Source organism: Mustela nigripes, chromosome 2 (assembly GCF_022355385.1).
Source record: "Mustela nigripes isolate SB6536 chromosome 2, MUSNIG.SB6536, whole genome shotgun sequence".
NCBI lineage: Eukaryota > Metazoa > Chordata > Mammalia > Carnivora > Mustelidae > Mustela > Mustela nigripes.
The window spans coordinates 17,352,062-17,368,393 of NC_081558.1; the positions used below are offsets into that span (position 1 = coordinate 17,352,062).

A 16,332-nucleotide genomic window follows, 5' to 3' on the forward strand; every position below is an offset into this window, starting at 1 on the left:
TTCAAGCCCCACGTTGGGTGTAGAGTTTAAAGAAGAAAGAAAAAAAATATTTTGTTAGATATTAGAAAGAAGCATAGAGTGTTTTGATGTAAAAAAAATTAAAAATTGGGAAAATCTAAAAGATGAAAAGAAGAAAAAAGAGGAACAGAGAATAAAGATAAAGTTCATAGTAAAGTGGGAGGCTTAAATCCAAGTTTATCAGTAATTGTAATGTAAGTGGACTAAATCTTTCAGTTGATAAAGAAAATATTTCCAGCCTGGTAAAACCAACCATATGCTGTTTACAAGATAAATATCTAAAACAAAAGGATACAGGAAGGTTGAAAGTGAAAAAGAAAGAAAAGAAAGGAAAAGGAAAAGGAAAAAAAAGAGAGAAGAAAAGAAATGTACATTCTGTAAGCACTAACCAAAGGAAAGCTGATATAACTATGGTACCATGATAAAATGGCCAAAGTCATTACAACAATAGAGATGGTCACCCCATGATGCTATAAAGGTTCAATTCAGCAGGATATAATCGTTCTAAATCTGTATGCATCCCGTAACATGGTCTTGTATTTTGCAAAACAAAAATTGATATAGCTATAAGGAGAAACAGACAAACCCACTATCACATTGGAAAAATTTAAACCCATTTCTCACAATCAATAGAAAAAGCAGGCAAAAAATCATTAAGATATAGAAAATGTAAGTAACAGGGGCACCTGGGTGGCTCAGTTAAGCATCTGCCTTCAGCTCAGGTCATGATCTCGGGGTCCTGGGATCGAGCTCCACGTCCGGCTCCCTGCTCAGAGGGGAGTCTGCTTCTCCCTCTGCCTTCCACTTTTCCTGCTTGGGCTCTCTCCCTCTCTGTCAAATAAATAAATATAATCTTTAAAAAAAAAAAAAGGACTGATAATATGTATCGTTAAGCATGTGAAGAAATTGGAACCCACGTAAACCCCTGGTGGAAATATAAAACAGTGCAGCGCCTTGAAAAACAGTCTGACAGTTCATGAAAAGTTTTAAACATGCAGTTACCATATGACTCAATGATTTTACTCTACTTAAGAGACATGAAAACATAGGTCCACACAAAAACCTTAGGCATGAATGTTTATAGTGGCATATTCATAATAGCCAAAAAAAAAAAAAAAAGGAAAAAACCCAAATGTGCCTGTTAATTGATACATGGATAAATAAATAAATATTATGTGGTCATAAAAAGATCGAAGTACTGAGAACCGCTACAACATGGGGGATGCTAGAGAACACATGGTAAGTGAAAGAAGTCGGTCACCAAAGGATTGTGTATTGTGTGATTCCATTTATTTTTTATTTTTTATTTTTTTAAGATTTTATTTATTTATTTGACAGAGAGAAATCACAAGTAGACGGAGAGGCAGGCAGAGAGAGAGAGGGAAGCAGGCTCCCTGCTGAGCAGAGAGCCCGACGTGGGACTCGATCTCAGGACCCTGAGATCATGACCCGAGCCGAAGGCAGCGGCTTAACCCACTGAGCCACCCAGGCGCCCCCCATTTTTTTTTAAAGATTTATTTATTTATTTATTTGACAGACAGAGATCACAAGTAGGCAGAGAGGCAGGCAGAGAGAGAGGAGGAAGCAGACTCCCTGCTGAGCAGAAAGCCCGAAGTGGGGCTCGATCCCAGGACCCTGGGATCATGACCTGAGCGGAAGGCAGAGGCTTTAACCCACTGAGCCACCCAGGCGCCCCAGTGTGATTCCATTTAGATGAAATATGCAGAGTAGGCAAATCTACAGAGACAGGAAATAAATGAATGGCTGCTCAGGACAGGGGGAAGTAAAACATGGGAAATAGGTATGGAGTATCTTTTTAGGGTAATGGATAAGTTCTAAAATTGAGGTGAGTGTTCACAGCTCTGAGTTTATTCTAAACACCATTGCATTGTACTCCCTAAATAGGTAAGTAGCATGGCTTGTGAATTACATTTCAGTGGAGCTCTTATAAAGAAACGAAGGAAAGGGGCGCCTGGGTGGCTCAGTGGGTTAAGCCGCTGCCTTCAGCTCAGGTCATGATCTCAGAGTCCTGGGATGGAGTCCCACATTGGGCTCTCTGCTCAGCAGGGAGCCTGCTTCTTCCTCTCTGCCTGCCTCTCTGCCTGCTTGTGATCTCTCTCTGTCAAATAAATAAATAAATAAAATCTTTAAAAAAAAAAAAAAGAAACTAAGGAAAGAAGAGAAAGTAGAATCGTAGAACATGTTCAATGAAATAAAAGGCAGAAAAAAAGAGGAAGACAAAAATAAGAACAAAGAACAAAGGCCACTAACAGAAAACAATACTGAAGTAGTAAATATTAACCCATGTCTATCAGTAATCACTTTGAATGGCAGTGGTCTACATGCAGCAATGACGAGAGAATGTCAGGGGCGCCCGGGTGGCTCAGTTGGTTAAGCGTCTGCCTTCAGCTCAGGTCATGACTTTGGGGTCTTGGAATCAAGTCCCGCATCAGGCTCCCTGCTCAGGGGGGAGTCTGCTTCTGCCTCTCCCTGTGCCTGTTGCTCCCCCTGCTTGTGCTCCCTCTCTCAATCTGGCAAAATAAATTGATAAAATCTTTAAAAATAATAATAAAATAGAAGAGACTTTCAGAATGGATCAAAACATAAGACCTGGGTCACCTGGGTGTCTCAGTCAGTTAAATATCTGACTCTCGGTTTCTTCTTAGGTCCTGGTTTCAGGGTTGTGAGATTGAGCCCCGTGTTGGGCTCTGCACTCTATGTGGAGTCGGTTGGAGATTCTTTCCCCCTTGGCTCCTTCCCCTGCTCTGTCTCTTAAATAAATACATAAATAAATAAGTAAATAAAATAGTGAAAAAGAACCCAGTAGGACCCACATATATGTTGTATATAAACAATCTACTTTATTTTTTTAATTTTTTTTTTAAAGATTTTATTTATTTATCAGAGACAGAGAGAGGAGGAGAGAGAGCGAGCACAGGCAGACAGAATTGCAGGCAGAGGCAGAGGGAGAAGCAGGCTCCTTGCCGAGCAAGGAGCCTGATGTGGGACTCGATCCCAGGATGCTGGGATCATGACCTGAGCCGAAGGCAGCTGCTTAACCAACTGAGCCACCCAGGCGTCCCTTTTAATTTTTTAAAAAAGATTTTATTTATTTATTTGACAGACAGAGATCACAAGTAGACAGAAAGGCAGGCAGAGAGAGAGAGGGGAGGAAGCAGGCTCCCTGCGGAGCAGAAAGCCCGAAGCGGGGCTGTATCCCAGGACCCTGGGATCATGACCTGAGCTGAAGGCAGAGGCTTTAACCCACTGAGCTCCTGGGCACCCCAACAATCTACTTTAAATATAAAGAAACATATAGATTAAAAGTAAGTGGATGGAGAAAAATATACCATGTTAACAGTAACCAAAATAAAGCAAGTGTAGCTGTATTAATTTTAGAATCAGCAGGTTTCAAAGTATGGAAAGTTTTTATGTACAAAGTAGGTCATTATATAATGACAAAGAGATCAATTCTAAAAGGACATAAAATTATTATTTTTTTAAAAAGATTTTATTTATTTATGAGAGAGAGAGAGAGCGCGCGCATGAGAAGGGGGGAGGGGCAGAGGGAGAAGGAGAAGCAGGGACCCTGCTGAGCAGGGAGCCTAACACAGGGCTTGATCCCAAGGTATACACTTAACCAACTGAGCCACCCAGGTTCTTCAACATAAAAATTCCTATAATGAATCTATACACCTAACAACACAGCACCAAACTGTGTAAGACAACAACTGAGAACAGCAGAATACACATTTTTTTTTCCAGATTCACATTAAACAGTCACCAAGATAGACTGCATTCTGGGTCAGAAAACATACTTTAACAAATTTAAAAGAATAGAAAGTACACAATGTCTGCTCTCATGCTACAATGAAATTAAATTAGAAATGAATAATTGAAAGAAAACTGGAAAACCTCAAAATACATGGAGATTAAACAATACACTTCTAAATAACACAAGTCAAAGAAGAAATCTCAATAAAAATTTTAAAATATTTTAAACTAGATGAAAATTAAAACATAAGTTATTAAAATTTAGGGGATTCAGTGAAAGTAGTGTTTAGAGGGAAATTTATATCATTGAATGCATTTATTAGAAGAGATGAATCAATCACCTAAAATCGATCATCTAAGCTTCCACCTTAGGAAACTAGTCAAAGAAGAGCAAATTAAATTCAAAGTAAGCAGGGAGGCCTGGGTGGTTCAGCATCAGTTAATGAAGTGTCTGCCTTTGGCTCAGGTCATGATCCTTGGGTCCTGGGATCGAGCCCCACATCAGGCTCCCTGCTCAGCAAGGAGCCTGCTTCTCCCTCTGCCTGTTGCTCCCTCTGCTTGTGCTCTATCTCTCTCTCTCTCTTTCAAATAAATAAATAAATAAAATATATTTTTCAAATATTTTATTTATTTATTTGACAGAGAGACAGAGATCACAAGCAGGCAGAGAGGCAGGCAGAGAGAGAGGGGGAAGCAGGCTCTCCGCTGAGCAGGGAGCCCGATATGGGGCTCGATCCCAGGACCCTGAGATCATGACCCAAGCCGAAGGCAGAAACCCAACCCCCTGAGCCACCCAGGCACCCCAATAAATAAATAAAATATTTTTTTAAAAAAGTTTAGGACGCCTGGGTGGCTCAGTAGCTCATTTTTATTAATTTTTTAAAAGATTTTATTTATTTTACAGACAGAGATCACAAGTAGGTATAGAGGCAGGCAGAGAGAGAGAGGAAGGGAAGCAGACTCCCTGCTGAGCAGAGAGCCTGATGTGGGGCTCGATCCCAAAATTCTAGGATCATGACCCAAGCCGAAGGCAGAGGCTTTAACCCACTGAGCGACCCAGGTGCCACCTTTTTAAATTATTTTTTAAAGATTTTATTTATTTATCTGAAAGAGATCACAAGTAGGCAGAGACAGGCAGAGAGAGGGGAGGAGGCAGGCTCCCCGAGGAGCAGAGAGCCCGATGTGGGGCTCAATCCCAGGACCCCGGGATCACAATTCAGCAGAAGGCAGAGGCTTAACCCACTGAGCCACCCATGCGTCCCATAATAACTATTCTTTTTAAAATAATTTCTATTTTATTAAGGTTTTAGAAATATAATTGGACATTTTATAACAGTAAAAGAGAACTAAAATTCTCCATACCACCCTTTCATAATACCTAGTTTGTCTCTATTAACTTGTTTTAAGTTTTTATTTAAATTCCAGTTAGTTAACATTAGTGTACGTTAGTATTACAATAGTGTAATATTAGTTTCAGGAATAGAATTTAGTGATTTATCACTTATATATTACAACACCCAGTACTTAGCACAACAAAATGTTCTCCTTAATACCCATAACCTGTTTAACCTATCACGCTGCCCACCTCCCCTCTAGCAACTCTCAGTTTGTTCTCCATAGTTAAGAGTCTCTGTTTAATGGTTTGCTTCTCTCTCTTTAAAAAATTTCCCCTATGTTCATCTGTTTCATTTCTTAAATTCATGAGTGAAGTCATATGGTATTTGTCTTTCTCTGACTTATTCTCCAATAACTCTTCTTGGTAAAAACTCTTGGTAAACTACAGAAAGAGAACTTCCACAGCTTGATAATCTACACAAACCCTATAGTTAACATCTTTTGAATGCTGAGACATTTGAAGCTTTTCCACTAAGACCAGAAACAAGACAAGGCTATCCCCTCTCACCGCTCCTTTTCAACATCATACTGGAAGTCCTTGCTAAGGCAATAAGGCAAGAAAAGGAATTAAAAGGAATACTGATTGGGGAACCTGGGTGACTCGGTTGGGTAAGCAGCTGACTCTTGGTTTTGGCTCAGGTCATGATCTCAGGGTCCTGGGATTGAGCCCCAAGTCAGGCTCTGTGCTCAGAGGGGAGTTTACTTGAGGATTCTCTCTTTCTCTCTCTCCTTCTGCCCCTCCCCTCACTTACACATGCACCCCCCCTCTCAAATAAATAAAATATTAAAGAAGAAAAGACACACTGGGGCACCTGGGTGGCTCAGTGGGTTAAAGCCTCTGCCTTTGGCTCAGGTCATGATCCCAGGGTCCTGAGATCAAACCCCACATCGGGCTCTCTGCTCGGCAGGAAGCTTGCTTCCCCCCACCCCTGTCTTCCTCTCTGCCTACTTGTGATTTCTGTCTGTCAAATAAATAAATAAAATCTTTAAAGAAAAAAAAAGATACACTGATGGAAAGGAAGATATACAACTGTCTTTGTTCGTAGATAATGTAATCACATCTGTAGAAAATCTGAAAGAATCAACAAAAAAGCTTTTGAGACTAATAAACTATATCAAGGTTGCAGGATAAAAGGTTAATGTACAAAAGTCAATTACTTTCCTATATAGGAACAATGAACAAGTGGAATTTGAAATTAAAAACATAATACTATTTATATTAGCACCTCCCAAAATGAAATACTTAGGTACAAATCTAACAAAATACATGATATCTATACGAGAAAAATGATAAAACTTTGATGAATAAAATCAAGGAAAAACTGAGTAAGGGGCACCTGGGTGGCTCAGTTGATTAAGCATCTGCCTTTGGCTCAGGTTGGGATCTCAGGGTCTCAGCCTTGGGCTCCTGCTTAGTGGGGAGCCTGCCTCTTCCTCTCCCTCTGTCCTGTCTCTCTCTCAAATAAATAAATAAATAAAATCTTAAAAAAAGAAAAGAAAAGAAAAACTCAGTAAATGGAGAGATAGTCCATGCTCATGATAGAAAGGCTCAATAGGGGTGCCTGGGTGGCTCAGAGGGTTAAGCCTCTGCCTTTAGCTCAGGTTGTGATCTCAGGGTCCTGGGATTGAGCCCTGCATCAGGTTCTCTGCTCAGCGGGGAGTCTGCTTCCCCCCTCTCTCAGCCTGCCTCTCTGCCTACTTGTGATCTGTCAAATAAATAAATGAAATCTTAAAAAAAAAAAAAGAAAGGCTCAATATTGTCAAGATGTCAGTTTTTCCCAACTTGATTTATAGATTCAATGTAATCCCACCAAGTTGTTTCACAGATATTAATAAACTGATTCCAAAGTTCATACGGAGAGACAAAAGCCCCAGAATAATCAACACCATATTGCTGGAGAAGCACGAAGTTAAAGAACAGATGTTATTCAACTTCAGGAATTATAATAAAGCTACAGTAATCAAGACAGTGAGATATTGGCAAAATAACAGGTAGATCAATGGGACAGAATAGAGAACCCCAAAACAGACCCACATAAATATAATATCTCTGACAAAGGAGCAAAGGCAATACAAGAGAACAAAGTCAACTTCTTTAACAAATGGTACTGAACCACTGGACACCCACATGCAACAAAAAAGAAGAACCCAGATGCAGGTCTTACATGCTTCATAAAAATTAACTCAAAATGGATCATAAACTGAAATGTAAAACAAAACTATAAAACTCTAGAAGATGGGGCATCTGGCTGGCTGGCTCAGTTGGAAGAGTGTGTGACTCTTGGTTTCAGGGTCATGGGTTCGAGCCCCATGTTGGGTGGAGAGATTATTTAAAAATAAAATCTTAAAAAAAATCTCCTAGAAGATAACATAAGTGAAAACCTAGATGACTTAGGGTATGGCGAAGCATTTTTAGATACAATACTAAAGACATGATCTCTTAAGGAAATAATCCATAAGCTGGGTTTCAATGACATGGAAAACTTCTGCTCTGCAACTGACAATATCAGAAGAATTAGAAGATAAGCCACAAACTGGGAGAAATTATCTGCAAAAAACACAATGATAAAGGACTATTACCAGAAATATATAAAGAGTTCTTAAAACTCAATAGTAATAGGGGTTGGGGGCTAGGGGGAGTTAAAAAAAAAACTCAAAAATAATTTTTAAAAACCTGATTAAAAAATGGGCCGAAAACCTTAACAGACACCTTCACCAAAGATGTACAGATGGCAAATAAGCATATGAAACGATGGCCCATGTCATGTACCATCAAGGAGAGGTGAACTGAAATGAGATACCAGCACACATCTATTAGAATGGCCAGAATCCAAAGCACGGACAATGCCAGGAATCGACAAGGATGTGGAACACCAGGAACTCCCATACATTGCTGGTGGGGATGCAAAAGTGGTCCAGCCACTTTGAAGATAGCTTGGCAGTCTCTTACAAAACTCAATATTCTCTTACCAGATGATCCAGCAATAGCACTTCTGGAGACTTACACAAAGGAGTTGAAAACTTATGTCCGCACAAAACCGTACACAAGGTTGTTTATAGCAACAGTGCTGGAGATTGGATCAGCCAATGGCCAATGACTTAGTCCATCAGGATTATGTCATAAAGTCTCCATAAAAAAGAGAACAGCTTTTTGGTACTTTTTTGGAGAGCGTCCATGCTTGGGGAAGAGGAACACTTCCACATGCCACTAAGCCGGGGGCCGGGAGCTCCACTGAGGACAGAAGCACCTTTGTGTGGGACTTTGCCCAGTGTATCTCTTCATCTGGCTAGTGATTCATATCCTTCATCACACCATTTAATAAACCGGTAAACTTAAGTGTTTCCTTGAGTTCTGTGAGCACCTCTAGCAAACCAGTCAAACCTAAGGAGAAGGTCATTGGAACCTCCAATCTGTAGCCAGTAACCAAAGCACAGGTGACAGCTTGAGACTTGTGACTGATACCTGAAGTGGAGGTTGGGGGTTAGCCTCAGAGGCCTGAATTCTCAACCTGTGGGATCTGATGCTATCGGCCAGTAGATTCTGTCAGAACTGAGTTGAATTCTGGGATGCCCTGCTGGTGGTTGAGAATGCTTGGTATTTTGTCGGAGCCCCTGATCTTCACATTAGACTTGGACCTGGGGGTGCCTGGGTGGCTCAGTGGGTTAAGCCTCTGCCTTCCGCTCCTGTCATTGTCTCAGGATCCCGGGATCGAGTCCTGCATCGGGCTCTCTGCTCAACGGGGAGCCTGCTTCCCCCTCTCTCTGCCTGCCTCTTTGCCTACTTGTGATCTCTCTCTGTGTGTCAAATAAATAAATAAAATATTAAAAAAAAAAAAAAGAATTGGGTCTGGGATCTCTAGAAGACTACCCAATACATTTTATAAGGCTGAAATAACCCTGATAGCAAACACCTAACAAAGATAGTACAGGAGGGGCACCTGGGTGGCTCAGTGGGTTGAGCCACTGCCTTCGGGTCAGGTCATGATCTCAGGGTCTTGGGATCGAGTCCCGCATCAGGCTCTCTGCTCAGCAGGGAGCCTGCTTCCCTTCCTCTCTCTCTGCCTGCCTCTCCATCTACTTGTGATTTCTCTCTGTCAAAAAAAAAAAAAAAATCTTAAAAAAAAAAAAAAAAAAAAAAAAGATAGTACAGGAAAGGAAAGTTACAAGCCAATCTAACTCAGGAATCTATATGTGAAATTTCTAAAAATATGTTAGAAAAGACAGCCTGGCAACAAATTGAAAGGTTAATGCATCCAACCAAATTGTAGTTACTCCAAAATTCCAAAATTGGTTCGACCTTTGAAAAGGCAATGTAATTTTATGTATTAAGAGGATAAAAGACAAAAATCACATGATTATCTCAATAGATGCCAAAAAGCTTTTGATAAAATTTAACATCCATTCAACGTAAAAACTCCCAGCAAAATATAAATAGAAGGAATCTTCTTTAATTTGGTAAATGATGTCTGCAAAACGCCTATGGAAAACATTATCTTTTTAAATATTTTATTTATTTATTTGAGAGAGACAGAGACCGAGATAAAGAGAGCACGAGCAGGGAGAAGGGCGGAAGGAGAACAGGCAGACTCCCCACTGAGTGGGAAGCCTGACTCAGGATTGTCCATGTTTAGTGAGTTCCATGGTGTAAATACTCCAACCCCGGCTGACACTAAGTAACCAATGTAACGGCACTGAATTCAGACAAGCAGGAGTGGTGCCTGCGTGCCTCAGTGGGTTAAGCCTCTGCCTTTGGCTTGGGTCATGATCTCAGGGTCCTGGGATCGAGCCCTGCATCGGGCTCTCTGCTCAGAGGGGAGCCTGCTTCCCCCTCTCTCTCTGCCTGCCTCTCTGCCTACTTGTGATCTCTCTATCAAATAAAAAAAATAAAATCTTAAAAAAAGAAAAGAGGAGGAAAGAAAATGTGCAGTAGCAGTACAGACGGTATTTCTGACATGTAGAGTGAATTGACACTAATAACCTCAAGAGCAGAGATAATAGTAAAGTGAGTAGGGAGTGATGAGTTTTGAGTATTTGGGGTTTTTTTAATTACATTTTTAAAAAAAGATTTGATTTATTTGAGAGAGAAAGAGTGAGAGAGAGCATGAGAGGGGAGAAGGTCAGAAGGAGAATCAGACTCCCCCTGGAGCTGGGAGCCCGATTTGGGACTCGATCCCAGGACTCCGGGATCATGACCTGAGCCAAAGGCAGTTGCTCAACCAACTGAGCCACTCAGTTATTACACTTGTTTTTAACATAATCTATTTAACTGAAGTTTATACAGGTTAATTTTTAATAATCACTGTATTTAACAATTGGCTCACAAAATATATGAAAAGTGAAACACTTTATTCCAAACTAGTATCAGTCACCTCTGGCATACCACTGATTACAGACCTGAATGTGAAAGACAACACATAGTTTTTATTTAAAAATATGGAATTATTCCATAATTTTAAAAAGTTTTTTTAAAAAAGATTTTATTTACTTATTTGACAGAGAGATCACAAGTAGGCAGAGAGGCAGGCAGAGAGAGAGAGAGAGAGAGAGAAGCAGGCTCCCTGCTGAGCAGAGAGCCCGATGCAGGGCTCAACCCCAGGACCCCGGCGTCATGACCTGAGCCAAAGGCAGAGGCTTAACCCACTGAACCACCCAGGCGCCCTTAAAAAGTTTTTCTTAAGATTTACTTTTAAGTAATCTCTACACTCGACAAGGGGCTCAAACTCACCACCCCTGAGATCAAGAGTCGCATGTTTCACCTGCTGAACCAGCCATGCACCCCAGGAAAGTGCTTTCATCATCTCAAGGAAGAGAACAATTTTTTTTCTTTTTTTTTCTTTCTTTTCTGGGGTTAGGTTTGTTGAGATATGTGTAGAAAAGAGTTAATATAGCCGCGCCAAGAAAGGACTGCTTACAGGGTTGTTCCGTGGTGGGCATCTCCGAGTTCCAGATTTCAGAAGGGTTCTTACTACGCGCTCCAGTAAGTGGCTCACTGTGCCTACAGGGTTTCTGCAAACAATGTGGTTTACGCTGAACACCTGCTTGCCTTCTGGGAGACTGGAATCTTGGTATGTGCTAAGCAGTGGGTGCCTACATAACCAGGTCTCGGTAACAACTCTGGCCACTGAATCTCTTTGAGCATCCCTGATAGATGACGTTTCAAATCTCTTGTCACAATTCATTGCCGGAGGAATTAAGTATGTGCTCTATTGACTCCACTGGGAAAGGATTCTTGGAAGCTTGCTCCTTGTTCTCTCTGGACCTCCCTCCCCATGCCTTTGCTCTTGGCTGATTTTGCTTTGTATGCTATCTCTGTCATAAATCTTAGCTGTGGGTGAATCCTTATGACTGGGTGTGATCTTGGGGACTCCCAACACACGGTGTAAAATTCACCTTTTTAAGATTTTTTAAAAATTAAAGAAAATTTTTTTTTATTTGACAGAGGTCACAAGTAGGCAGAGAGGCAGGCAGAGACAGAGAGAGGGGGAAGCAGGCTCCCCGCTGAGCAGAGAGCCCGATGAGGGGCTCGATCCCAGGACCCTGGGATCATGACGTGAGCCGAAGGCAGAGGTTTTAACACACTGAGCCACCCAGGTGCCCCTCACCTTTTTAAAATATACAGTTTGATGGGATTTAACACATGTGCAAGTTGTACGGCCACCAGCACAAGCAAATTACAGAACATTTCCATTGGGGTGAGTTTCCTTATTCCTGGGCGGTCAATTCTCTCCCTCTATCCTCAGATCTTGGCAGCCACTGATGTATTTTCTGTCCCTACAGTGTTGCCTTTTCCAGAATGTAAAATAAACAGATCAAATATGTAGGCTCTCTCTCTCTCTCTCTCTCTTTTTTTTTTAAAGTGAACTCTACCCTCAGTGTGGGCTCAAACTCACAATCCTGAGATCAACAGTCACGTGCTCTACTGGTTGAGCCACCAGGTGCCCCAGGATGTAGCCTTTTGATTCTAGCTTCAACTCAGCCTGTTGTTTTTCAGATTGATCCATACTGTGTGTATGAGTAGTTCATTCCTTTCTGTGGCTGAAGAGTATCCCACTGTATGTCACTTAATCTGTTCATGGTGGGTGTACATTTTTGTTGTTTTCTAGTTTTGGTGATTGTGAATAAAGCTGCTATGTACATACATACACAGGTCTATCTACGGACATATATTTTATTTCTGTTGAGTATCTAGGAATGCAATTCATAGGTTGTAAGTACACTTACCTTTATAAGAAACCACCACCCTGTTTTCCAGAGTGCTTTCCCAGAAGCAATGTTTGAGAGTTCTAGTGGTTCCAACAGCCTCTCCTGCACTTGGTATTGACAGTATTTTAAACTTAATTTAATTTCATATTTTTAAAAGATTTTATTTATTTATTTGAGAGAGAGAGTGTGTGTGTGTGCAAGAGAGCACAAGTGGGGGGAAGTGGTAGTATCAGTCAGGAAGGCTCCCTGATAAGCAGAGAGCCAGACACAGGGGCTCGACAGGACATAGGTACCTGGGTGGCTCAGTGGGCTAAAGCTTCTGCCTTTGGCTCAGGTCATGATCCCAGGGTCCTGGGACCAAGCACTGCATCAGGCTCTCCATTCAGCAGCCAGCTTGCTTCCCCTCCTCTCTCTCTGCCTACTTGTGATCTCTGTCTGTCAAATAAATAAATAAAATCTTTTAAAAAATTTAAAAAAATCTCCCTCTAAGTACTGCTTTACCTGTGCTCCTCAAATTTTGATCTGCTGTGTTTTCATTTTCATTCAATTAAAAATATTTTATTTCACTTGTGATTTTGAATGGTGGGTCAAAATGTGGGGTTTAATTTTCAAATTCTTGGACCTGGGTGTTTCCAGATATCTTATTACTGATTATTAGTTTAATTCTATTTTAGTCAGGACATGCTTTGTATGATTGCAATATATTTACATTTCAAGATTTATTTTATAGCCCAGAATATCATCTTAAAAGCTTTTTTTTTTCTTTTTAAAATATATATATATTTTTAAGTAATGTCTACACCCAGCATGGGTCTTACAACCCAGAGATCAAAAGTTGTATGCTCTACTAGCTGAGCCAGCCAGGAATCCTTATAGCCCAGAATATCATCTATCTTGACTATGAACATTATCTATGCACTATCTATGCACACTTGAAATATTGTGTATTCTGCAGTTGTGGGGAGGACTATAGAAAGGCCAATTAGATCAAGTTGATAGTGTTATTTAGGTCTTTCGTACCTTCAGTGATTTTGGTTTCCACATATTGAGGGAGGAGTGCTGAAAACTCCAACTGTAAGTGGAGTTTAGTTATTTCTTCTTTGGTTTCAACCAGGTTTTGTTTTATACATTTTGAAGCTGTCATTAGGTTTTATACACTTTTAAAATTGTCATGTCTTCTTGATAAACCATCTTTGTCATTATGTGATGCTCCTCTTTATCCCTGTAAAATTCCTTGTTCTGAAGTTTATTTTCTATGTTATTAATAATATACACGAAGGGACTCTTCATTTCTGGTTTTGTGGTGATCTTTTTGCTGTTTACTACTAGCATTTTTATGATTCCTTTTTTTTTTCATATTCATGTTCCTGCTTAAATTCTCCATCTGTTTATGCATACAGCTCACCTTTTCCACCACATCCTTTAACAGATTAGTCTCCCATAGTTCCATTACCTGGGTCATCTCTGGGTCTGGTTGTTTTGACCCCTTTATCATTTGACAGTGGCTTGTTTCTCTTTTCTTCTTTTTGTTTCTAGGTATGAAATAAATGCCAGATATTGTGTGTAAAAGAATGGTAGAGATTTAAGTAAATAGTGTTGATGCCTAAATATGGGCATGTCTCTTTTTCTGTGGGGTTGTCCATAGAGGGACTGGGGCAGTCAACTCAGCAGTACAGCTGAGTTCGAATTTTGCTTTTGCTCTAACTTCTTCAATGGCAAACAGCTGCTACCTTTTGATTCATGTGAAGCCTGGGATGCTAGAATGTTTTTCTCAGCATTTCTGAGTTCCACTTTCAGCAAGCCCTGTGTGCCTGAACCTCAGAGAAGGAGGGTCTCTTCATGCTTTTCCCATTTTGCCAGCAGCAAACTGCTGTGGCTTAATCACAGAGAGACCCGTGATGGGGGCAGTTTTTCTCATTTTTCCCAGTTCAGCGGCACTCGTAGATAGATCTTGCAACTCCTGAGTCTCAGGGTGGGGTTTCCTTCCTTTTTCCCTCAACAGGTATCAGAAATGATACCTTATAGTGGGGAAAAGGGCTTCCTGCCCCACCTGCCCAGGCAGGTGCCCAGGCAGGTGGCTTTGCTTTTACCCTCTCTCAGAGGCAGTTCATTTTTCCTGGCTGTGGGAACAGCAAGGTTTCCAGAAGCTTAAAGCTTTTGCTTTGAGTGATAGAGGAGTCTGGAAAGTGGGTGTCGTGTTGTTCCCGTGCACCACGAACTGGGGTGCTCTCGGGTCTCGTGCTTCCCGCCCCCAGTTTTTCTTGTGAGCACCCAATTGAGGCTTGTGGAAAAGAGCGTGTGAATGGCCATAGACAACCCTTGTGTCTAGAGCTTTCTGAGATTCTGAACTGTCAGACTGGCTAAACTTTGCTTTTGTGAATTCATTAACATATGGCTGTCTCCTTTCCCATTTTTATGGCGCTGCCGCCCCCTCCAGGGCTCTGTGCTGAGTCTCTTGGAAGGGGCTTGTCGCCCTTTGGAATTCAATTTATCTGGCTGCCTTGTGACCTCAGCTCCCAGATGAGGCCAAAAAATTGCGATTGTGCAGGTTATCTGACGTTTTTCTTGCTATTAAGATATAAGCGGTGTCTTCATGTGACTTTGAGCACCCTAGGTGGCAAAGCTCTTTGGGAAGGATTTTGTAATGGGAAAGGAGGATTGATAAGTTTGACTACATAAAAATTAAGTTTAATGTTACTTTAACATCAGGTGTACGAAACTGCAAGCCACAGAGGATAAAAAGATATCTGTGACACATATGACCTATAAAAGAGCTCATAAATGTGATAGAAGATAGTCAAATAGAAAAGCAGTCTAAAGGGTTAAGCAGATGCTTCACAAAAGTAGAAATGTAGATGACTAATAAACATATGGGGAGGGACGCAATCACTGATCACTAGAGAATGCCAATTAAAATCACAATTATATACCATTACATGCCTTAAGAATGGCTAGAATTGAAAATGTGAGAATCTGGGGTGCCTGAGTGGCTCAATGGGTTAAAACCTCTGCCTTCAGCTCAGGTCATGATCCCAGGGTCCTAATATCGAGTCCCGCATTGGGCTCTCTGCTCAGCAGGGAGCCTGCTTCCTCTTCTCTCTCTGTCTGCCTCTCTGCCTACTTGTGATCTCTGTCAAATAAATAAATAAAATATTTTAAAAAATGTGAGAATCTCTCTCTCTCTTTTTTAAAGATTTTATTTATTTATTTATTTGACAGAGAGAAATCACAAGTAGGCAGAGAGGCAGGGGGAAGTAGGCTCCCCGTTGAGCAGAGAGCCCAATGTGGGGCTCGATCCCAGGACCCGGAGATCATGACCTGAGCTGAAGGCAGAAGCTTAACCCACTGAGCCACCCAGGCACCCCTTCTTTCTTTCTTTATTACTATTATTATTATTTTTTAAGACTTTAAGAAATTTCTATTCCTAACGTGGGGCTCTAAGTGCTGATGAGGCAAAAGCAACTCTCATCCGTTGTTGGTGGGAGCTGTTCATTGACTGAGCCACTTGGGACGTTATCTTGGAAAGGTTGAGAGAGGCTGAATTACATTCTAGCAATTCTGCTCCTCGATACAGACCTCTGCACTGCACGCAGTGTAGGTACAGGGGCCGACCCTGGTGACAGACACATTTCTGCCTTTGGCTTTGATAAGCCCTTGGCCAAGGTGTTGCTGAGGCTGGTTGGCCATCAGATCCCTCAGGGTGACTTGGCCTATCTTCTTTGCTCCCACGTACTTTGTGTAATCTCATGGTTACACACCCAGGAGGCATTATAACTTCCATGTTCAAACTGGCAGAGACCCTCACTTCCCCCAAAGCCTCTCACGTACCTGTGGGAGCCCCAGAGCTAGGGGAGAAGCTACGAGGTCATTCTCAGCAGTGGTGGTGTTCACACAACTCACTGCTTGCTTGACCAATAAAGTAGCCCTTATGCCCCTTTCCCT

General features: G+C 41.3%; 1 protein-coding gene across 2 annotated transcripts in view; it reads right to left on the minus strand.

The window, feature by feature from the left end:
• Nucleotides 1–465: 465 nt before the first annotated feature.
• CSPG5 (chondroitin sulfate proteoglycan 5) overlaps nucleotides 466–16,332 on the minus strand; it is a 33,393-nt gene continuing 17,526 nt past the window's right edge. Inside the window, exon 6 of one of the 2 annotated variants that reach the window (XM_059389603.1) lies at nucleotides 466–849. In XM_059389603.1, the coding sequence (XP_059245586.1) occupies nucleotides 789–849 (61 nt within the window). In that variant the 3' untranslated portion in view covers nucleotides 466–788. Of the gene's footprint in view, nucleotides 850–7,716; nucleotides 7,736–16,332 lie in introns of those variants that run through there. The other variant, XM_059389604.1, reaches the window with a different exon arrangement.